General features: G+C 43.8%; 1 protein-coding gene across 1 annotated transcript; it reads left to right on the top strand.

The window, feature by feature from the left end:
• The first annotated feature begins 2636 nt into the window (after positions 1–2636).
• LOC109908994 (proteasome subunit alpha type-6-like) lies at positions 2637–13659 on the top strand. The gene is made up of 7 exons (XM_031796797.1): positions 2637–2957; positions 3520–3614; positions 3922–4003; positions 5620–5775; positions 12635–12813; positions 12931–13025; positions 13196–13659. The coding sequence occupies exons 1-7, from the start codon at positions 2882–2884 to the stop codon at positions 13251–13253; spliced, it is 741 nt and encodes a 246-aa protein (XP_031652657.1). The 5' UTR covers positions 2637–2881; the 3' UTR covers positions 13254–13659.
• Positions 13660–25310: the final 11651 nt, after the last annotated feature.

Here is a 25310-nt window from a genome sequence, read left to right as displayed (position 1 = left end):
ATATAAATTCAATCAAATATAATAATTAGTTAATTTGGCACCAAAAAAGTACATTTTGCATAATTGAATGCAGGGTTTTGCATCATGTGGACTGGCATAGCTGTTCTGTGAGTGTCATTGAGTAGGCTGATACCCCATACCCCAGATTACTGACCATTTTGAATCACATCGTACCTTCTCCGCTATGCAATCTGGTTTCCGAGCTGGTCACAGGTGCACCTCAGCCACGCTCAAAGTCCTTAACGACATCATAACCGCCATCGATAAGAGACATTACTGTGCAGCTGTATTCATCGACCTGGCCAAGGCTTTCGACTCTGTCAATCACCACATTCTTATTGGCAGACTCAACAGGCTTGGTTTCTCAAATGATTGCCTCACCTGGTTCACTAACTACTTCTCTGATAGAGCTCAGTGTGTCAAATCGGAGGGCCTGTTGTCCGGACCTCTGGCAGTCTCTATGGGGGTGCCACAGGGTTCAATTCTCGGCCGACTCTCTTCTCTGTATATGTAACAGTATAACTTTAGACCGTCCCCTCGCCCATACCCGGGTGCGAACCAGGGACCCTCTGCACACATCAACAACAGTCACCCACGAAGCATCGTTACCCATCGCTCCACAAAAGCCGCGGCCCTTGCAGAGCAAGGGGAACCACTACTTCAAGGTCTCAGAGCAAGTGACGTCACCAATTGAAACACTATTTAGCGTGCACCACCGCTAACTAAGCTAGCGTTTCACATCCGTTACACTCACCCCCCTTTTGACCTCCTCCTTTTCTGCAGCAACCAGTGATCCGGGTCAAAAGCATCAATGTAACAGTATAACTATAGACCGTCCCCTCGCCGATACCCGGGCGCGAACCAGGGACCCTCTGCACACATCAACAACAGTCACCCTCGAAGCATCGTTACCCATCGCTCCACAAAAGCCGCGGCCCTTGCAGAGCAAGGGGAACCACTACTTCAAGGTCTCAGAGCAAGTGACGTCACCGATTGAAACACTATTTAGTGCGCACCACCGCTAACTAAGCTAGCGTTTCACATCCGTTACATATACATCAATGATGTTGCTATTGCTGCTGGTGATTCTCTAATCCACCTCTACGCAGACGACACCATTCTGTATACTTCTGGCCCTTCTTTGGACACTGTGTTAACTAACCTCCAGACGAGCTTCAATGCCATACAACTCTCCTTCCGTGGCCTCCAACTGCTCTTAAACACAAATAAAATCAAATGCATGCTATTCAACCGATCATTGCCCGCACCTGCCCGCCCATCCAGCATCACTACTCTGGACGGCTCTGACTTAGAATACATGGATAACTACAAATACCTAGGTGTCTGGCTAGACTGTAAACTCTCCTTCCAGACTCACATTAAGCATCTCCAATCAAAAATTAAATCTAGAATCGGCTTCCTATTTCGCAACAAAGCATCCTTCACTCATGCTGCCAAACATACCCTCGTAAAACTGACCATCCTACCGATCCTTGACTTTGGCGATGTCATCTATAAAATAGCCTCCAACACTCTACTCAACAAACTGGATGTAGTCTATCACAGTGCCATCCGTTTTGTCACCAAAGCCCCATATACTACCCACCACTGCAACCTGTACGCTCTCGTTGGCTGGCCCTCGCTTCATACTCGTCGCCAAACCCACTGGCTACAGGTTATCTACAAGTCTCTGCTAGGTAAAGCCCCGCCCTATCTCAGCTCGCTGGTCACCATAGCAGCACCCACTTGTAGCACACGCTCCAGCAAGTATATCTCACTGGTCACCCCCAAAGCCAATTCCTCCTTTGGTCATCTTTCCTTCCAGTTCTCTGCTGCCACTGACTGGAACGAACTGCAAAAATCACTGAAGCTGGAGATTCCCATCTCCCTCACTAGCTTAAAGAACCAGCTGTCAGAGCAGCTCACAGATCACTGCACCTGTTCATAGCCCATCTGTACACAGCCCATCTATCTACCTCATTCCCATACTGTATTTATTTATTTTGCTCCTTTTGCACCACAGTATCTCTACTTGCACATCCATCTTTTGCACATCTACCATTCCAGTGTTTAATTGACATATTGTAATTACTTCGCCACCATGGCCTATTTATTGCCTTAACTCCCTTATTTGACCTTATTTGCACTCACTGTATATAGACTTTGTTTTCTTTTTTTCTACTGTATTATTGACTGTATGTTTTGTTCATTCCATGTGTAACTCTGTGTTGTTGTATGTGTCGAACTGCTATGCTTTATCTTGGCCAGGTCGCAGTTGCAAATGAGAACTTGTTCTCAACTAGCTTACCTGGTTAAATAAAGGTGAAATAAAATAAAAAATAAAAATTTAATAGACACAAGATCCATAGATAAGCCTGTACATTCCAATCTAAGTATGCCCCCAATGCAATTCTGAAGTCGAATACATCCACAGTGCAATTTCAACCAATTATTTTGCATCAAATTAACTAATTATGATCATTTGTTGAATTTGTATAGCAACATTCCAACCTTGTTTAGCATTATAGTCCAATTTTGTCATGATTCCACTATTTTTATCTGCTTGCTTTAGTTTAAATTCAAAACTTTTATTTTGAAACTAGATTCCACTATTGTTGCTCACGCTATTGTTGTTCACAACACACATGTGCCAGTCTTCTCATGGTTAATTGAAAAAAGAAAGAGAAAGTAAAACTCCACCGGGAAGCTTAACAAACACCTTTATCATCGTCTGCTCTCTATTGTAGACTGTTCTTCTTGTTTTACTGCAACAGACAACAACGGTGAATATAGTCTTATAAGGCTATTAGGATATTGCAGAAAAGGTAACAGGTAACTCGCCGAAAGTTCACTGTAGGTGAGCATCATTTGACGCAAAGCAATGTCCCGTGGTTCGAATGCTGGATTTGACCGACACATTACGATTTTTTCTCCAGAGGGCCGCCTCTATCAAGTCGGTGAGATATTTTGTTTAATTTCACCAGTTTTGTTTCGTGCAGGGGACGACCTAGGCTAGTCTAGCATCTGTATATGTATCGTTCTATACCATCTAAAATCATCTAAGATAGTCGCGCAGTGAATGTTGCAGCGCTGTAGCTGTATGTGACGATGAGCATCCCCATAGGCCAAACGTGTAGTGTATTGTGATTATATCCATATTGTGATTATAAACATACAAATGTTTTAAATATGTGTTACTTCTCTGTGGTATAATATGTGTTACTTCTCTGGTATAATATGTGTTACTTCTCTGTGGTATAACATGTGTTACTTCTCTGTGGTATAATATGTGTTACTTCTCTGTGGTATAACATGTGTTACTTCTCTGTGGTATAATATGTGTTACTTCTCTGTGGTATAATATGTCCGCCAATAAAGCGATCTACCAATGTTTGGGACTTTCCCATGTGCACCTTTAGACCTATAGTGTTCCAAGCCCCCTGTTTAACCCATGCAGCTTTTAAAAGTGAGCCTTTATTTAAGAAGTATAATCTCATGTTCTCGTGTGTTGTCCCTCAGAGTATGCCTTCAAAGCCATCGCGCAGGGTGGGTTGACATCACTGGGCGTGCGGGGGACAGACTGTGCTGTGGTGGTCACACAGAAGAAAGTGCCGGTAAGATATTCCTAATCTGTCTTTAGCTCCATTTCCATGTACCAGGAGCTTCTGTCTTAGTTGTCTTTGACTTCATCCAAATTAGAAAAAATAATATTGATATCTGGCGTTAGAGAAAGAGTCAGTCATGAACAGTGAAGCATGACAGAGTGGTGTCTCGAGCATTTCTGCTGACTGGGCACACGCCACTGATTTGTTAAAGCTTGTCCAATCGAAATATTATATTGTGGCACCAACCCAATATTCCTAACAACAATGAGGTACCATCTACTATATGTATATATGTGACCCTGTCATTATAATACAGGACAAGCTGCTGGATTCTGCCACTCTGACCAACATGTACCCACTTACCCCACGCATTGGATGTGTGATGACAGGACACAATGGTGTGTATAATGGCATCTCACATCTCACACACACACACACAGACACACACACACACACACACACACACACACATACATACATACATACACATACACACCAGTGGTGGTTGGTGCCGTTGAAGATGAGGGAGGACATTTGTATTTATTTTTATGAGCATGGCCTTATTTCTATTACAGCATATTGGATGACTGTCATTCATATTCCATTCACCCACTTCAATGTAACATCGATAGGGTTAGGCTACTACTTGATACTCAAATGATCCCTATACCCATTAAGAGGTTGCTACAACCTAGCCTATGAATGAAAGATTACAACACAGGTCAAGAGAAAATGTTGGTGACAGACAGTGACACACAGACAGTGAGTGACACATTTAAAACCGCTGATCTAGGGTGTAATCGTTAGTCCAACAATTGCAAACAAGTTTCTATTGGTCAAATTCATGTATGTTTATCCCTGTTTCGTTCCGTTTGCTTTAATTTAAGAAGCGTTTTTCAATAGAATTGGCGGAATGAATACACCTCTGGTCACGCATAGTTGATATTCATAGCAGCCATGTTGTATTCCTGCTCGCATCTATGTGCTGTCCTCCTCTCACCTCTTCCCTTCGTTTGTGGACTTCAATGCACAATACATCAGCTGTATGTGACCAGGCGAAATAACCTTTCCAAGCCAAACCATGTCTTAACTGCTACACACAGCCTACATCGTTGTTACCATATTAGCTAAAGTAACATCAAAGTCAACATAGCTAATAGAACTAACGTGTTAGTAAACCCGCTACAATCACGCAGTAACTTTATAGTGTATAATTAGTTAGCGGTTTAGCACTTACACCGGAAGCCTGGTGGCAATACATTTGTAAAACCAAAAGCTTACCTTGACTTGGAAGAGTTCCAGTGTTGTGGTGGATAGTCATAGCTAGCTAGCTAACATAGCATCTGTCTTTTTGAGCAGGGTATATTTGAGTAGGCTAAACTAGCTACCTGCATTTGCTAGCTAATTAAGTGAAACTGAAAATGAAAAAAAATGATAATCTCTCTCTTGCTTCTCCTTCATTTTTGAAGAAATTAATTTGTTAAAACTATTGTCTTTCTCTCTCTTTAAGTCAACTACTCACCACATTTTATGCACTGCAGTGCTAGCTAACTGTAGCTTATGCTTTCAGTACTAGATTAATTCTCTGATCCTTTGATTGGGTGGACAACATGTCAGTCCATGCTGCAAGAGCTCTGATAGGTTGGAGGACGTCCTCCGGAAGATGTCATAATTACTGTGTAAGTCTATGGAAGGGGGTGAGACCCATGAGCCTCCTAGGTTTTGTATTGAAGTCAATGTACCCAGAGGAGGACGGAAGCTAGCTGTCCTCCGGCTATACCATGCTACCATACAGAGTGCTGTTGAGGCTACTGTAGACGCCATTGCAACAAAACAGTGTGTTTGAATAAATTATTTGGTGACGTGAATATATTTAGTGTAGTTTTATTTAAATGTTTTATTATTTTTAATTTTATGAAATTCACTGAGAAGGATGGTCCTTCCCTTTCTCCTCTGAGGAGCCTCCACTGACACACACACGCATCCTTTTACTCTTTCTTCCTCTCCCCCTCAGCGGACAGTCGATCCCAGGTCCACAGGGCACGAGTGGAGGCTGCCGAATGGAAGTACAAGTTTGGCTATGACATCACAGCAGACATGTTGTGTCGGAGACTGGCAGACATCTCCCAGGTCTACACACAGAACGCTGAGATGAGACCTTTGGGATGCTGTGAGTGGTGTACCCCTGTCCTCCTGTCACTATGTCTCTCTGTCCTCTTCCTCTCCATTGATTCACTCCCTCTCCCCCTTACCATTAGTCCCCTGGTTCCTTCTCTGGCCGACTGTAAATCTCCTTTCTTTCAATACCTCTATACACCCTTTTTTCCTCTCCCTGATTGCCCAGTAATATATTTTTTTTTATCACCTTGCCGTATATTTACATAACACTAAACTCATAACTCTAAACTGATAACACTTGTAATGCCCCCTATCTTATGTTTAGAAACTCTCATTGTGCTTTCATTGGGGTTTCACACATCTTTCACCCCAGAGTCATTCATGCAAAATCAAGGTGTTACGTGAAATACCCAGAGAACATTTAGTTTAGTCACCAATACATCAGGTAATGATAGGCTCACCATTTAGTCATTTTAACTACCATTTCATCCAAAAGCAAAGAATACAAGTTACACATTTCAAAAATGTTATTTTTGAAGTGCTCAATAGAAAGAGTAGTAGATGGTAAATATCATTTTCCATACAGTATTTGACTATAACTTAACATGCCCAATTATTTTATAATTTGTATCCAATGGCAGGTTGTGAGCATGTTGAGAAATATCTCAGTCGTACGGCTCCATTATCTTTTTACAGTACATACGTAGGACAAATAAATCAGAAATTGGGGTATTGTAAAGCAGTTGGCTACTGTAAAAACATAGCAGTGTTGTAAGCCATTTGTTCCCCATTCAACATTCTACAAGATCACCTTTTCTACATGACTTGTCAACTGCTACAGTATCGCCTGTCTCTCTGCTTGAAATTCATCATCTTACAGTGTATCTATAAAATTGTTATTTTATATATATTGTTTTAAATGTATTGTTTTATAAACCAGGTGGTTCAAGCCCTGAATGCTGATTGGCTGAAAGCCGTGGTATAGACCGTATACCATGGGTATGACATAAGAAAAAGTACTATTTACTGCTCTAATTACGTTGGTAACTAGTTTATAATAGCAATAAGGCACCTCTGGGATTTGTGGTATATTGCCAATATAACCCGGCTAAGGACTGTATCCAGGCACTCTGCGTTGCGTCGTGCCTAAGAACAGCCCTTAGCCGTGGTATATTGGCCATATACCCCATCTCCTCAGGCCTTATTGTTTAAACCCAGGTATTTCAGCAGTGCAGTGTACACTACACTATAATTCCAGATGGTAGAACAATAGAGTGATGCTTTCCACTTTGTCATATTAAGGCACACTGATGGAGAATGATGATGTAGTATTTACAGCCACATCCATATGTGATTCGGTTTTTACCTTACAACATAAAATTGATGTCCAATTGATACATTTATACATACAAATGATATAGTTTTACGGTGATCAGCAGTTATCAAACTAAAGTGCGTTCGTAAAGTATTCAGACCCTTTGACTTTTTCCACATTTTGTTACGTTACAGCCTTATTCTAAAATTGATTACATTCTTTTTTCCCCCTCATCAATCAACACACAATACCCCATAATGACAAAGAGAAAACAGTTTTTTGGACATTTTTGCAAATGTATTAACAGAAAAAACAGAAATATAACATTTACATAAGTATTCAGACAGTATATTCAGTACTTTGTTGAAGCAACTTTGGCAGCGATTACAGCCTTGAGTCTTCTTGGGTATGACACTACAAGTTTGGCACACCTGTATTGGGGAGTTTCTCCCATTCTTCTCTGCAGAACCTCTCAAGCTCTTTCAGGTTGGATTGGGGGCTTCGCTGCACAGCTATTTTCAGGTCTCTCCAGAGATGTTTGATCGGGTTCAAGTCCGGGCTCTGGCTGGGCCACTCAAGGACATTCAGAGACTTGTCCCAAAGCCACTCCTGCGTTGTCCTGGCTGTGTGCTTTGGGTTGTTGTCCTTTTGGAAGGTGAACCTTCTCCCCTAGTCTGAGGTCCTGGGTGCTCTGGAACAGGTTTTTTTGGAACAGGATCTCTCTGTACTTTGCTCCATTCATCTTTCCCTCGATCCTGACTAGTCTCCTGGTCCATGCCGCTGAAAAACATCCCCACAGCATGATGTTGCCACAACCATGCTTTACCATGGGGATGGTGCCAGGTTTCCTCCAGATGTGATGCTTAGCATTCAGGCCAAAGAGTTCCATCTTGTTTTTATCAGACCAGAGAATCTTGTTTCTCATGGTCTGAGAGTCCTTTAGGTGTCTTTTGGCAAACTCCAAGCTGGCTGTCATGTGCCTTTTACTGAGGAGTGGCTTCCGGCCTGATTGGTGGAGTGCTGCAGAGATGGTTGTCCTTCTGGAAGGTTCTCTCATCTCCACAGAGGAACTCTGGAGCTCTGTCAGAGGGACCATCTCTTCTCTTGGTCACCTCCCTCAGTTTGGCTGGGTTTGGTGATTCCAAACTTGTTCCATTTAAGAATGATGGAGGCCACTGTGTTCTTGGGGACCTTCAATGCTGCATAATTTTTTTGGTACCCTTCCCCAGATCTGTGCCTCGACACAATCCTGTCTCAGAGGTCTACGGACAATTTCTTCGACCTCATGGCTTGGTTTTTGCTCTGAAATGCACCGTCAACTGTGGGACTTTATATAGACAGGTGTGTGCCTTTCCAAATCATGTCCAATCAATTGAACTTACCACAGGTGGACTCCAATCAAGTTGTAGAAATACCTCAAGGATGATCAAAGGAAACAGGATGCGCCTGAGCTCAATTTTGAGTCTCATAGCAAAGGGTCTGAATACTTATGTAAATAAGGTATTTCTGTTTTTATTTTTAATCAATTTGCTTAATTTTCTAAAAACCTGTTTTTGCTTTGTCACTGTGGGGTATTTTGTGTATATTGATGAGACGAAACAATATAATTTTATCAATTTCATAATAAGGTTGTAACGTAACAAAACGTGGAAAAAGGGAAGGGGTCTGAATATTTTCCCGAATGCACTGTACATTAACTAGGCACTACATAGCTTTGGTTCAGTAGTTATCCGTTTTCAGCAGTCTGATTAAGTAATAGTTAATTGTATTGTTAACAGATGACAAGAAAATCATATTAAAAGTCAAGTGAATATTACATTTTGAAACACAGATACTTATACTGAACAAAAATATAAACACAAAAATATCAACATTTTATTGAGTTACAGTTCGTATAAGGAAATCAGTCAACTGAAATACCCAAACATTCCCAATGGGTGACATGTCTGGTGAGTATGCAGGCCATGGAAGAACTGGGACATTTTCAGCTTCCAGGAATTGTGTACAGATCCCTGCATCATGCGGCTGTGCATTATCATGCTGAAACATGAGGTGATGGCGGCAGATACATGGCACGACAATAGGCTTCAGGATCTCATCACGATATATCTTTGCATTCAAATTCCCATTGATAAAATGCAATTGTGTTCTTGTCCGTAGCTTATGTCTGCCCATACCATAACCCCACCGCCAGCATGGGGCACTCTGTTCACAACATTGACATCAGCAAACCGCACGCCCACATGACGCCATACACGTGGTCTGCGGTTGTGAGACGGTTGGATGTACTGCCAAATATCCTAAAACAACGTTGGTGTCAAGTCCTGACCATAGAGAGCCCTTATTTTCTATGGAAGAGTAGGTCAGGGCGTGAATGGGGGTTTTCTAGTTATTATTTTCTATGTGGGTGTAAGGGATCTCGTCCTCCTCTTCTGAGGAGGAGAAGCGAGAAGGATCGGAGGACCAAAACGCAGCGTGGTAAGTGTCCATAATGTTTATTTTAAAACATAAACTGAACACTACGAAATACAAAACAATAAACGTGAAAGGAACGAAACAGTCCCATGTGGCGACAAACACTGACACGGAAGACAAACACCCACAACCCAAAACTGAAACCCAGGCTACCTAAGTATGACTCTCAATCATGGACAACAATTGACAGCTGCCTCTGTTTGAGAACCATACTAGGCCGAACTCAAAAACCAACATAGAAAAACCAACATGGACTGCCCACCCAACTCACGCCCTGACCATACTTAAACAAAGAATAAATAACAGAACTATGGTCAGAACGTGACAGTACCCCCCCCCCCCCAAAGGTGCGGACTCCGGCCGCAAAACCTAAACCTATAGGGGAGGGTCTGGGTGGGTGTCTGTCCGCGGTGGCGGCTCTGTGTACGGGACGTTGACCCAACTCCACCATAGTCTTTCTCCGCCTCTCTATTCGCCTCCGTGGCCTCTTAAGAGCGGCGACCCACGCCGCCGACCTCGGACTGAGGACCCTCGCCACGGGTCCCAAATGGACGGGAGATTCCGGCAGCGACGGACAGGCGGGAGACTCTGGCAGCGACGGACAGGCGGGAGACTCCGGCAGCGACGGACAGGCGGGAGACTCCGGCAGCGACGGACAGGCGGGAGACTCCGGCAGCGACGGACAGGCGGGAGACTCCGGCAGCGACGGACAGGCGGGAGACTCCGGCAACTCAGGACAGACGGGAGACTCCGGCAACTCAGGACAGACGGGAGACTCCGGCAACTCAGGACAGACGGGAGACTCCGGCAACTCAGGACAGACGGGAGACTCCGGCAACTCAGGACAGACGGGAGACTCCGGCAACTCAGGACAGACGGGAGACTCCGGCAACTCAGGACAGACGGGAGACTCCGGCAACTCAGGACAGACGGGAGACTCTGGCAACTCAGGACAGACGGGAGACTCTGGCAACTCAGGACAGACGGGAGACTCTGGCAACTCAGGACAGACGGGAGACTCTGGCAGCGCTGGAGAGGAGGAAGGCTCTGTCAGCGCTGGACAGTCGGGAGCACCTGTAGGGAGAAGACAGAGAGACAGCCTAGTGCGGGGGGCTGCCACCGGAGGGCTGGTACGTGGAGGTGGCACCGGACAGATCGGACCGTGAAGGCACACTGGAGCTCTTGAGCACCGAGCCTGCCCAACCTTACCTGGTTGAATGCTCCCCGTAGCCAGGCCAGTGCAGCGAGGTGGAATAGCCCACACTGGGCTGTGCTGGTGAACCGGGGACACCATGCGTAAGGCTGGTGCCATGTACACCGGCCCGAGGAGACGCATTGGAGACCAGATGCGCTGACCCGGCTTCATGGCACCTGGCTCGATGCCCACTCTAGCCCGGCCGATACGAGGCGCTGGGGTGTACCGCACCGGGCTATGCACACGCACCGGGGACACCGTGCGCCTCACGGCATAACACGGTGCCTGCCCGGTCCCTCTCTCTCTCCGGTAAGCACGGGAAGTTGTCGCAGGTCTCCTACCTGCCTTCGCCACACTCCCTGTGTGGCCCCTCCTAAGAAATTTTGGGGGCTGCCTCTCGGGCTTCCAGCCGCGCCACCGTGCTGCCTCCTCATACCACCGCCTCTCGGCTTTCGCTGCCTCCAGCTCAGCCTTGGGGCGGCGATATTCTCCAGCCTGTGTCCATGGTCCCTTGCCGTCCAGAATCTCCTCCCAAGTCCATGAGTCCTGCAATCGCTGCTGCTGCCCGTTACCACGCTGCTTGGTCCTTTTGTTGTGGGTGTTTCTGTAAGGGATCTCGTCCTCCTCTTCTGAGGAGGAGTAGCGAGAAGGATCAGAGGACCAAAACGCAGCGTGGTAAGTGTCCATAATGTTTATTTTAAAACATAAACTGAACACTACGAACGTGAAATGAACAAACCAGTCCCGTGTGGCGACAAACACTGACACGGAAGACAAACACCCACAACCCAAAACTGAAACCCAGGCTACCTAAGTATGATTCTCAATCATGGGCAATAATTGACAGCTGCCTCTGATTGAGAACCATACTAGGCCGAACTCAAAAACCGACATAGACTGCCCACCCAACTCACGCCCTGACCATACTAAAACAAAGATAAAATAACAGAACTATGGTCAGAACATGACAGTGGGGTTCTAGTTTAGTTTTTCTATGTTGGTGTTTGTTATGATTCCCAATTAGAGGCAGCTGGCTATCGTTGTCTCTAATTGGGGATCATATTTAAGTAGCATTTTTTTCCACCTGTGTTTTATGGATATTGTTTTGAGTTAATGCACGTAGCACCTATGTAGTCACGGTTAGTTGTTTGTTTCGTTCTTTCTTTGTTGTTTTGTGCGTTTTCAAATAAATATTGTGTGGAAACCATATCGCGCTGCAGTTTGGTCCGATAATTATTCCGACGACCGTGACAGTTGGAGGCAGCTTATGGATAAGAAATGAACATTCACTTCTCTGGCAACAGCTCTGGTGGACATTCCTGCAGTTGGCATCTCAATTGCAAGCTCCCTAAAAACTTCTGCCATCTGTGGCATTGTGTTTTGTGACAAAACTGCATATATTAGTGGTCTTTTATTGTCCCCAGCACAAGGTGGACCTATGTAATGACCATGCTGTTTAATCAGCTTCTTGATATGCCACACCTGTCAGGTGGATGGATTATCTTGGCAAAGGAGAAATGCTCACTAACAGTGATGTAAACAAATGTGTTCACAAAAATTGAGCAAAATAAGCTTTTTGTGCTTATGGAATATTTCTGGGATCTTTTATTTCAGCTCATGAAACATGGGATCAACACTTGACATGTTGCATTTATATTTCTGTTCAGTAGATAGAATATGTATCCAAATTGAAAGAGTGATTTGGTGCAGTGAACAAAAGACTGAATTTATTTGTTGCACCCAGTCAACTGAAGATGTGCTGAGAGTTTTTAAACATGAGCCATTTTGATGATCTGTTTAGATTTGAGTGTTTTGCATTGTGAAAATGGCACCAAAGTGATTGAAAAAAATCTATGTGCAGTAGGTGAGTCCTAACTCCCACACAGAGGACTCAGACCCATATCCTTCTCCTCCCAATGTCTCCAGGTATGATCTTGGTGGCCATGGACCCCCAGCTGGGTCCCATGCTGTATAAGTGTGACCCGGCAGGCTACTTCTGTGGCTTCAGGGCCACCAGCGTGGGGGCCAAGCAGACAGAGGCTAACAGCTACCTGGAGAAGAAACTGAAGAAGAGGCCGGAGCTGTCATATGAGATGACTGTGGAGGTAGGCGGATGGATGCCCCTGGATACTCATGGAAACATCTGGCGAAAAGTGAAAGTCTGTACTGTATTCAATCGCTCTCTCTACTCTCTCTGTTTCTTTCCCTCTCTCCTCCTATAGTTGGCCATCTCCTGTCTCTCTTCTATTCTGTCCATGGACTTCAAGCCCAGTGAAATTGAAGTGGGTGTGGTCACTAAGGAAAGCCCCAAGTTCAGGTACTATACTATCACAGTAACTGCATTTTGTCATCACTGTGTTTTTTATATGCTCATATGGTAATGTTCAAGGATTTAAACAAGGGAACAACAGCCAAAATTCTCTCTTTCTGTCTCCCCAACCCTGGTTTCTAACATCCACTCTCATCTTCTCTTCTTTCCTCTCACAGGACACTCTCTGAGACAGAGATCGACACTCACCTGGTGGCCATTGCTGAGCGGGAGTAGAGGTGCAGCCATCCACATACAGTACTTCAGGTGTCAGGCTGACTAACTAACAGACTAGCCTAGTGGTTCAGTAATAGGACAATAATTCTACTTCAGTACAATACTTGGATATGTTTCTACTTTCCAACTATTTACATCTGCACAGGTTGATTTTCACCTTCAGTCTGATTATCAAATCTTCTAGAACATACCGCCAGGCTGTAACTAGGATTCCCATGTTGTTGGATTGGTTTGATCGTGTGGATCGTTTCATCCATCCTATTGTCTGTATCTCATTGAACCCCATTGTTTATGACCACCAAAAAGGGTTTTAGCTGCCTGTTCCCAGAGCGTTACTCATGTCATCTATCACCTGCCACAGAAACACTGTCTAACAGAATAAAACACATCAAGTAAAACAAAAGAACACTAATATCCCTTTTTTATTCTGATATGCTTAGATGTTTTCTGTAGAATCACAAAAGACACAGTAGTACTTAACTTTTTGTATTTGTTTGATTCGGTACAGTCCTGGGTCCGTATTCACGACATGTCTTAGAGTAGGAGTGTTGGGGCCGTATCCACAAAACGTCTCCACCCGAAAAGGTCCTAGGAATCCTGTTGTATCGTTTTTTTAAGACAAAAAAAACCTCCCAGCTCAGAGTAGGTTTCAGGATGACGTTTTTTAAGACACTGCTCAGGCAATCTCTGAGCCAGGAGTGAAATCTATTCATAAAAGTTTATCTCGGCTGGTGATCACGACAAATTGAGGTACCGCAAAGGAAAGATAGTGATGACGATCAAGTCACTTGCCGATTACAGTGCGTAAAAAGGTCAATCATTTACATCGAACACAATCAAAGTTAGCTTAGGCCCTAGATGGCTTCAATTGCCCGATCTATAGTACTTCCAAATTTAGACATATTTTGTAACAATGTGATATTGCGCTCCAAAGGGATAACTTCATTTAACATGATGTAGTTGAATAAAATAATGGAAAGAAAAACATGATTATTGTTTAGCCTAGTGGTTATAGGTATTCAGGCAATAGGCATCTCATGTGAAACAGGCCTCGTGCGAAATCACTGTCAAACGTGCAATAGATACGGTTGCGTGTTGCCATAGGGGTAGATTATTTATAGATTGATTATATAGAAATATCAAAACATTCTAACAACTCCAAAGCAATTGCATGTGGTGCCAGAACCACTGACTTGCTGTTTTTCGCTATTATCAAGAAGCCTGCTGGTAACTCTTAACTGGTTAGGACCTATCATAAGGTGTCCTAAATATCTGTCCACTAGGTGGGACTCTTATGATGATTTATTTTATTTTAACTAGGCAAGTCAGATAAGAACACATTTTTATTTACAATGACGACCTACACCGGCCGAACCCAGATGACACTGGGCCAATTGTGCGCTGCCCTATAGGACTCCCAATCACGTCCATTTGTGATACAGCCTGGAATCGAACCATAAGACCGCTGCACCACTCAGGAGCCCCTGAAAGCGGCTTCATGCATAGCTTTTATTTTGACCCGTAAAAGTAGGATTAAAACATCTTTATTCTCAGCACTTACCACCAATTTTCTACTCTGAGACGCTTTGAGGAGGTACTACAGGTACTGATCTAGGATCGGTTTTGCCTTTTAAATCATAATGAAAAGATCCTCGATCAGTACTCCTATTCTGGGACAGTTTGTGAATATGGGCCCAGACATCGAACAATAATTCAGGCACAAATGAGTAACACACACATTCTATTCCAATTCTCCCACTGACCATGACCTCACTTCTCTGTTCCACACTGTTTCCATCTGAATCCCACTGTAGAAGAGGCTACACTTCAGTACTGGGCCAGTAGATGGCGGGATAGAGATAATGATGGGAGTTTCAGCAGGTATTATGGAGAGAGGAATCCAGTTCACAATACACCAGATAACCAGTGGATGGCGATGTTGCTTAACTTGTGATATCCTCCACCTTGCAGCCTTGCTGCCACTTCAGCACAGGCATGCACAGGTGCCTCGTTGGTACTTCATAGATGTTGATGTTTTTCTTGCCTGTTGATAATGCAATGATACATTTGTGTGCTTTATAATTCAGGTTTATTAATTATATTATTGCCACATGCTATTGCTTTGGAATAAAGGTGAAATAATATACATAAATACAATAACATGTTGTGCACCTCTTTTGACCAGTGCCCTATGGGTCCTATGGGCCCTGGTCAAAAGTAGTGCACTACAGAGGGATGGGAGACATTTCGGACGTAGCCACTGTCTGATAAAAATGTATCTTCCATACAATATAGCACTAGAATATTCTGTTAAACCCAAACATCTTCACATCACATCTTATTATTGGTCACATACACATGGTTAGCAGATGTTATTGGTCACGTACACATGGTTAGCAGATGTTATTGGTCACATACACATGGTTAGCAGATGTTATTGGTCACATACACATGGTTAGTAATGTTATTGGTCACATACACATGGTTAGCAGATGTTATTGGTCACATACACATGGGGAGGCAGGGTAGCCTAGCCTTGTTCTGCCCCTGTTCCTTTGTTCTGCCCCTGTTCCTAGGCTGTCATTGAAAATAAGAATTTGTTCTTAACCTTGCCTAGTTAAGTAAAGATAAAATACACATGGTTAGCAGATTGTGAGTGTAGCTAAATGCTAGATCTGACAGTGCAGCAGTATCTAACAGCTAATATCAAACAATTCCACAACAAACCTAATATCTAACAGTAAAGGAATGGGATGAGAATATATAAGTATAAAATATATGGATGAGCAGTGACAGATGCAATTGATAGTGAAGGATACAGTATACAGTATATACATATGAGATAAGTAATGTGTGATATGTAAACATTCTTAAAGTGACAAGTGTTCCATTTACCAAAGTGGACAATGATATCAAGTCTGTATGTAGGCAGCAGCCTCTCTGTGTTAGTGGTGGCTGTTTAACAGTCTGATGGCCTTGAGATAGAAGCTGTATTTCAATCTCTCTGTCCCAGCTTTGATGCACTGACCTCGCCTTCTGGATGGAAGCAGGGTGAACAGGCAGTGCTCGGTTGGTTATCTTCTTTTGCCTTCCTGTGACATCGGGTGTTGTAGGTGTCCTGGAGGGCAGGTAGTTTGCCCCCGGTGATGTGCAGACCGCACCACCCTCTAGAGAGCCCTGCGGTTGTGGGCGGTGCCGTTGCTGTACAGCCCGACAGGATGCTCTCGATTGTGCACCTATAAAAGTTAGTGAGGGTTTTCGGTGACAAGCCTCCTGAGGTGGACCATTTCAGTTTGTCGGTGATATGTACACCGAGGAACTTAAAACTTTTCACCTTCTCCACTGCTGTCCCATTGATGTGGATAGGGGGGGTGCTCCCTTTGCTGTTTCCTGAAGTCCACGATCATCTCCTTTGTTTTGCTGACATTGAGTGAGAGGTTATTTTCCTGACACCACACTCCGAGGGCACTCACCTCCTCCCTATAGGGTGTCTCGTCGTTGTTGGTAATCAAGCCTAACACTGTAGTGTCGTCTGCAAACTTGATGATTGGTTTGAAGGCGTGCATGGCCACGCAGTTGTGGGTGAACAGGGAGTACAGGAGGGGGCTGAGAACACACCCTTGTGGGGCCCCAGTGTTGAGGATCCCGTCAGGAAGTCTGGGACCCAGTTGCACAGGGCGGGGTCAAGACCCAGGGACTCAAGCTTAGTGATGAGTTTGGAGGGTACTATGGTGTTGAATGCTGAGCTGTAGTCAATGCACAGCATTCTTACATAGGTATTCCTCTTGTCCAGATGGGATAGGCAGTGTACAGTGTGATGGCGATTGCATCATCTGTGGACCTATTGGGACGGTAAGCAAATTGAAGTGGGTCTAGAGTGACAGGTTGTGTAGAGGTGATATGATCCTTGACTAGTCTCTCAAAGCACTGACAGAAGTGAGTGCTCCGGGGCGATAGTCATTTAGTTCAGTTACCTTGGCTTTCTTGGGAACAGGAACAATGGTGGCCATCTTGAAGCATGTGGGGACAGCAGACTGGGATAGGGAGGGATTGAATATGTCCGTAAACACACCAGCCAGCTGGTCTGTGCATGCTCTGAGGACACGACTAGGGATGCCGTCTGGGCCGGCCGTCTTGTGAGGGTTAACATGTTTAAATGTCTTACTCACGTCGGCCACGGAGAAGGAGAGCCCACAGGCTTTGGTAGCGGGCTGCGTCGGTGGCACTGTATTGTCCTCAAAGCGGGCATAGAACTTGTTTAATTTGTCTGGAAGCAAGATGCCGATGTCCGTGACGGGGTTGGTTTTCTTTTTGTAACCCGTGATTGTCTGTAGACCCTGCCACATACGTGTCTGAGCCGTTGAATTGCGACTCCACTTTGTCTCTATACTGACTCTTTGCTTGTTTGATTGCCTTACGGAGGGAATAACTACACTGTTTGATTGCCTTACGGAGGGAATAACTACACTGTTTGATTGCCTTACGGAGGGAATAACTACACTGTTTGTACTCTGCCATATTCCCCGTTGCCGTGCCATGATTAAATGCGGTGGGATGTGCTTTCAGTTTTGCGCGCATGCTGCCATCAATCCACGGGTTCTGGTTAGGGAAGGTTTTAAGTCACAGTGGGTACAACATCTCCTATACACTTCCTTATAAATTCGCTCACCGAGTCAGCGTACTAGTCAATGTTGTTCTCTGAGGCTACCTGGAACATATCTCCCCCCCACTCTTGACAGTGTTCTCTTAGGGTAATCAGCAATTCCCATCCTCCATTGTAGGTGATTAAAACCTTTGGATAAAGCCAGCCTCAGCCATATTAACTACAATGAAACATACAGACACAAACAAACATCTAATCAAAGACACAATTCTAATCCTGTTGTTTTGAATGGGCCTCACTGCCACAACAGTGTCACAACACTGTCACAGTATTCAGGGTTGGGTTCAATTCCATTTAAATTCAGACAATTCAGGAATTAAACTAAAATTATATTTTATTCCGATAGAGTTTAGGAAAATGTGAATATGATTTTCAGTTTACTTCCTGAATTGACCCCATCTCTAGTAAGGGCCTGTACAGTATGCAACAGTGGTACCATGCTAGCTGGTTGGACTGTAATGGATTGTGCGAAAAGGGAAATTGGATGGCCTTTGTTATATTTTCTGGACATTTCCTCTTATCTTGACATGGCTGCAGGATGCCACCGTTTATATTGGGCTACTGTAATCCAAAAGGGAAATTCAACTGGTTATGGGGCTGTTCTGTGAAAATAGGTTTTGGACTCATTGGGAAAGGGGGATACCTAGTCAGTTGCGCAAATAAATGCATTAAAACAAACAGAGTCTTCTGCATTTAACCCAACCCCTCTGAAACAGATATGTGCAGGGGGCCGTCTTAACCAACGGCCTGGGGACCAGTGCCTTGCTCAAAGGAAGAACAGCTGATTTTCCCACCTTACCTGCTCGGGGATTCAAACCAGTGATCTTTCTGTTACTGGCCCAGCGCTGTTAACCGCTAGGCCATGTGTTGTACTGTATGTATTTGGGCATGTCCAGACAGACAGGTAGTGGCTGCAGCCAGCAGCAGCACAGTAGATTACATCTAGATAGATCATTATGGCTAAACTCACCTGACCACCCTCACATCAAAACCCAGATGATTGACCCTACAGTACATCTAACGCCTTCACTGGATCAGCGTTTACTTAGCCTTCTACAATAGCAGTACACTAACACACTAAAACCTATGTCTAAAGTAGAGTAGTATACCATTCATTAAAACACTTGTGTGAATCTGTGTACGTGGCAGATTGCAGTAAACTTGTAATATTCGTTTGATTTCATTCTTACAGAAGAAAAGCAAACTTCATAATACTTAGTTATGAAATCAAATTGAAAGATTAGGGGACTGTATCAAAGAGGGTTTTGTTACAGGATGTAGGCCTGGTCATAGTTCCTGTAAGAAACCATGTGTTCTTGATGTTCCAGAGAGGCTGATAACAACACAGTGCATTTGGAAAGTATTCAGACCCCTTCACTTTTGCCACATTTTGTTACGTTACAGCCTTATTCTAAAATGGATTACATCGTTTTTCCCCCTCATCAATCTACCCCATAATCAAAAACAGGTTTTTAGACATTTATTTTAAAAAATTGACATGTATAAAAAAAAAAATACAAAACTGAAATATTACTTTTACATAAGTATTCAGACCCTTTACTCAGTACTTTGTTGAAGCACCTTTGCAGTGATTACAGCCTTAAGTCTTCTTGGGTGTGACGCTACAAGCTTGGCACAGCTGCATTTGGGGAGTTTCTCACATTCTTCTATGCAGATCCTCTCAAGCTCTTTCAGGTTGGATTAGGAGCTTCGCTGCACAGCTATTTTCAGGTCTCTCCAGAGATGTTCGACCGGGTTCAAGGCCGGGCTTTGGCTGGGCCACTCAAGGACATTCAGAGACTTGTCCCAAAGCCACTCATGCATTGTCCTGGCTATGTGCGTTGGGTTGTTGTCCTGTTGGAAGGTGATCCTTCGCCCCAGTCTGAGGTCCTGAACACTCTGGAGCAGGTTTTCATCTAGGATCCTTCTGTACTTTGCTCCATTCATCTTTCCCTCGATCCTGACTAGTCTCCCAGTCCCTGCCGCTGAAAAACATCCCCACAGCATGATGTTGCCACTACAATGCTTTACCGTAGGGATTGGACCAGGATTCCTCCAGACATGACACTTGGCATTCAGGCCAAAGAGTTCAATCACGGTTTCATCATCTGAGGATCTGAGGATCTTGTTTCTCATGGTCTGAGAGTCCTTTAGGTGCCTTTTGGCTAACTTCAAGCGGGCTGTGGCTTCCATCTGGCCACTCTACCATAAAGGCCTGATTGCTGGAGAGATGGTTGTCCTTCTGGATGGTTCTCCCATCTCCACAGAGGAACTCTGGAGCTCTGCCAGTGAACATAAGGTTTTTGGTCACCTCCCTGACCAAGGCCCTTCTCCCTGGATTGCTTAGTTTAGCCGGGCGGCCTGCTCGAGGAAGTGTCTTGGTGGTTCCAAACGTCTTCCATTTAAGAATGATGGAGGCCACTGTGTTTTTGGGGACCTTCAATGCTGTAGACATTTTTTGGTACCCTTCCCCAGATCTGTGCCTCAACAGAATCCTGTCTCGGAGCTCTATGGACAATCCTTTTGACCTCATGGCTTGGTTTTTGCTCTGACATGCACTGTCAACTGTGGGACCTTATATAGACAGGTGTGTGCTTTTCCAAATCATGTCCAATCAATTGAATTTACCACAGGTGGACTCCAATCAAGTTGTAGAAACATCTAGATGATCAATGGAACAGGATGCACTTGAACTCAATTTCGAGTCTCATAGCAAAGGGTCTGAGTACTTATGTAAATAAGGTTTTTTTTTTATTGTATTTTTTATAAATTTGCTAACGTTTCTAAAAACCTGTTCGCTTTGTCGTTATGGTGTAGATTGATCTGGGATTTTCTTCTTAAATCACTTTTAGAATAAGGCTGTAACAAAATGTGGAAAAAGTGAAGGGGTCTGAATACTTTCTGAATGCACTACATACAGTTGAAGTCGGAAGTTTACATAAACTTATGTTGGAGTCATTCAAGTATTTCAACCACTACACAGACTTTTTGTTAACAAACTATAGTTTTGGAAAGTCTGTTAGGACATCTACATTATGCATGACACAAGTCATTTTTCCAACAATTGTTTACAGACAGATTATTTCACTTATAATTCACTGTATCATAATTCCAGTGGGTCAGAAGTTTACATACACTAAGTTGACTGTGCCTTTAAACAGCTTGGGAAAATCCAGAAAATGATGTCATGGCTTTAGAAGCTTCTGATAGGCTAATTGACATAATTTGAGTCAATTGGAGGTCTACCTGTGGATGTATTTCAAGGTCTAACTTCAAACTCAGTGCCTCTTTGCTTGACATCATGGGAAAATCAAAAGAAATCAGCCAAGACCTCCAGAAGTCTGGTTCATCCTTGGGAGCAATTTCCAAACGCCTGAAGGTACCACATTCTGTACAAACAATAGTACGCAAGTATAAACACCATGGGACCACGCAGCCGTCATACCGCTCAGGAAGGAGACGCATTCCGTCTCCTAGAGATGAACGTACTTTGGTGCGAAAAGTGCAAATCAATCCCAGAACAACAGCAAAGTACCTTGTGAAGATGCTAGAGGAAACAGGTACAAAAGTATCTATATCCACAGTAAAAAGAGTCCTATATTGACATAACCTGAAAGGCCGCTCAGCAAGGAAGAAGACACTGCTCCTAAACTACCATAAAAAGCCAGACTTCAGTTTGCAACTGCACATAGGGACAAAGATCGTACTTTTTGGAAAAATGTTCTCTGGTCTGATGAAACAAAAATAGAACAAAAAGGGGGAGGAATGCAACCCGAAGAACACCATCCCAACCGTGAAGCACGGGGGTGGCAGCATCATGTTGTGGGGGTGTTTTGCTGCAGGAGGGACTGGTGCACTTCACAAAACAGATGGCATCATGAGGTAGGAAAATTATGTGGATATATTGAAGCAACATCTCAAGACATCAGTTAAAGCTTGATCGCAAATGGGTCTTCCAAATGGGCAATGACCCCAAACATACTTCCAAATTTGTTGCAAAATGGCTTAAGGACAACAAAGTCAAGGTATTGGAGTGGCCGTCACTAAGCCCTGACGTCAATCCTATAGAGAATGTGTGGGCAGAACTGAAAAAGTATGTGTGAGCAAGGAGGCCTACACACCAGACTCAGTTACACCAGCGCTGTCAGGAGGAATGGGCCAAAATTCACCCAACTTATTGTGGGGAGCTGGTGGAAGGCTACCCGAAACATTTGACCCAATTTAAAGGCAATGCTACCAAATACTAATTGAGTGTATGTAAACTTCTGACCCACTGGGAATGTGATGAAAGAAATAAAAGCTGAAATAAATAATTCTCTCTACTATTATTCTGACATTTAAAATTCTTAAAATAAAGTGGTGATCCTAACTGACATAAAACAGAGAATTTGTACTAGGATTAAATGTCAGGAATTAGTGAAAAACTGAGTTTACATGTATTTGGCTAAGGTGTATGTAAACTTATGACTTCAACTGTATCTCCTATACATCTGGACTGCATTGGGACAAACAGAATTCATCAGTATCTTCATCTGATGTGTGCACACTGTGTGTGTTTGTGTGTCTGGTAGTAGTGTGTTGGTCTCTATCGACCTAGTGGGTCTGAAACAGGACGCAGTGTGTGTGTTCACCTTCCCCAAGGTCTGCATAGTGCTGCTCCATCTGTGCCACTCTGGGGATTACAGCCCAATCCGTCTGTCTGCCTCTCAAAGTGCTGACGGACAGACCCCAGATTAGCACGGGGTTGCAGAGCACTGCCTCCACCAGCAGCAGAAACGGTGGGGGGACTGAGGGACCAGGGAGAGAGAGAGAGGAGGGGAGGAGATAGAGAGAGATTATCAGAGCAGTTCCAGAGACTGGGGTGATGGGGGTGTGGGGGGGGGGGGGGGCAGATTAGAGCAGCACAGAGAGGCATGGAGAGATTAGTACGGCGTAGTGCACAAAGAGATGATGGGGGGGGGGGGGGGGGGGGCGCAGGAGATTAACCTTGTTCAGCCACAAGCAACAGCACAACCTGGCCCCACAACAGCCATGTCCTAGTCACAAATGGCACCCTGTTCCCTATAGAGTGGACTACTTTTGAGCAGAGTCCATAGCTCTTTGATCAAAAGTAGTGCACTATATAGGGAATAGGATGCAATTTGGGACGCATACTGATTCTCGAGTCTACATTATACTGCATATATTATTCACCCTTCCTGCTTTATGACAGGCCTTAGTCCCCTAGAGTCAATGATAGTATAGTTCAGAGAGTATTGACATACACACTAAAATGTCACACACTCAATTATACTGAAGTGCTACTGGTAATGTTGTACTGAAATGTAACCGGTTGAGGCTGAAGTACACAGATACATTATCATTCAACATGTTCTGAGACTTGATGATCCTTCTGCATGCTGCAATATAGACTACAGTAAACTAAATCAGAACAGTCTAGTTTACGGGAAACATGCTGACACAACAACCCTATCGGAACTATGCTTCTGTGTTATAGTGTTGTATACCTTCGACTAATACTACTACAACTACTACTATTACTATTACAGCTACTATTACAACTACTACTATTGCTACTACTACAACAATTACTACTACTCCAACTACTATAACTCCAACTACTACAACTACTGCTACTGCTACTGCTACTACTACTACTACTACTAATATCACGACTGCTATTTCTACTTCTACTACAACAACCACTACAACTACTACTATTGCTGCTGCTACTGCTACTACTGCTGTTACTATTATTACTACAATTACTACTCCTTCTGCAACTACTACTACTATTACAACAACCGCTACAACTACTACTATTAATATTACTACTACTACTACTATAACTACTGCTACAACTACTAATGCTACTACTACAACTACTAGTACTACTACTACGACAACTACTATTATTACTACTACTACTACTATTACTACTGATTGCACTACTACTACTACTATAAATACTAGTGCTTCTACTACTTCTAAAACTACTAGTACTACTACTACAACTACTACTATTACTACTACTACAACAACTACTACTACTACTCCCAATACTATTACTACTACAACTACTACTACTTCTACTACTATTACTACTAATATCACTACTAGACTGGTCATGGCTCACATCAACACCATTATCCCAGAAACCCTAGACTCCCACTCCAATTTGCATACCTGACTGGTTCCATCACTGCCTGGTATGGCAACTGCTCGGCCTCTGACCGCAAGGCACTACAGAGGGTAGTGCGTTCGGCCCAGTACATCACTGGGGCAAAGCTTCCTGCCATCCAGGACCTCTGTACCTGGTGGTGTCAGAGGAAGGCCCTAAAAATTGTTAAAGACTCCAGCCACCCTAGTTATAGACTGTTCTCTCTGCTACCGCACGGCAACGGTACCGGAGCACCAAGTCTAGGTCCAAGAGACTTCTAAACAGCTTCTACCCCAAGCCATAAGACTCCTGAACATCTAGGCAAATGGCTACCCAGACTATTTGCATTGCCCTCCCCTCTTACACCTCTGTTACTCTCTGTTGTTATCATCTATGCATTATAATAACTCTACCAACATGTACATATTGGCTCAATTTCTTAGACTAACCGGTGACCCTGCACATTGACTCTGTGCCGGTATCCCCCTGTACATAGTCTCGCTATTGTTATTTTACTGCTGCTCTTTATTTGCTTCTTACTTGTATTTCTTATTCATATATATATATATATATATATATATATATATATATATATATATATAGATAGATATATGTGTGTGTATATATACAGTATATCACAAAAGTGAGTACACCCCTCACATTTTTGTAAATATTTGAGTATATCTTTTCATGTGACAACACTGAAGAAATTACACTTTGCTACAATGTAAAGTAGTGAGTGTACAGCTTGTTTAACAGTGTACATTTGCTGTCCCTTCAAAATAACTCAACACACAGCCATTAATATCTAAACCGCTGGCAACAAAAGTGAGTACACCTCTAAGTGAAAATGTCCAAATTGGGCCCAAAGTGTCAATATTTTGTGTGGCCACCATCATTTTCCAGCACTGCCTTAACCCTATTGGGCATGGAGTTCACCAGAGCTTCACAGGTTGCCACTGGAGTCCTCTTCCACTCCTCCATGACGACATCACGAAGCTGGTGGATGTTAGAGACCTTGCACTCCTCCACCTTCCGTTTGAGGATGCCCCACAGATGCTCAATAGGGTTTAGGTCTGGAGACATGCTTGGCCAGTCCATCACCTTTACCCTCAGCTTCTTTAGCAAGGCAGTGGTCATCTTGGAGGTGTGTTTGGGGTCATTATCATGTTGGAATACTGCCCTGCGGCCCAGTCTCCGAAGGGAGGAGGATCATGCTCTGCTTCAGTATGTC

Source organism: Oncorhynchus kisutch, linkage group LG18 (genome assembly GCF_002021735.2).
Source record: "Oncorhynchus kisutch isolate 150728-3 linkage group LG18, Okis_V2, whole genome shotgun sequence".
NCBI classification, from domain to species: Eukaryota; Metazoa; Chordata; class Actinopteri; order Salmoniformes; family Salmonidae; genus Oncorhynchus; species Oncorhynchus kisutch.
The sequence above is the reverse complement of the archived record's forward strand: the minus strand, read 5'-3'. Positions and strand labels throughout refer to the sequence as shown.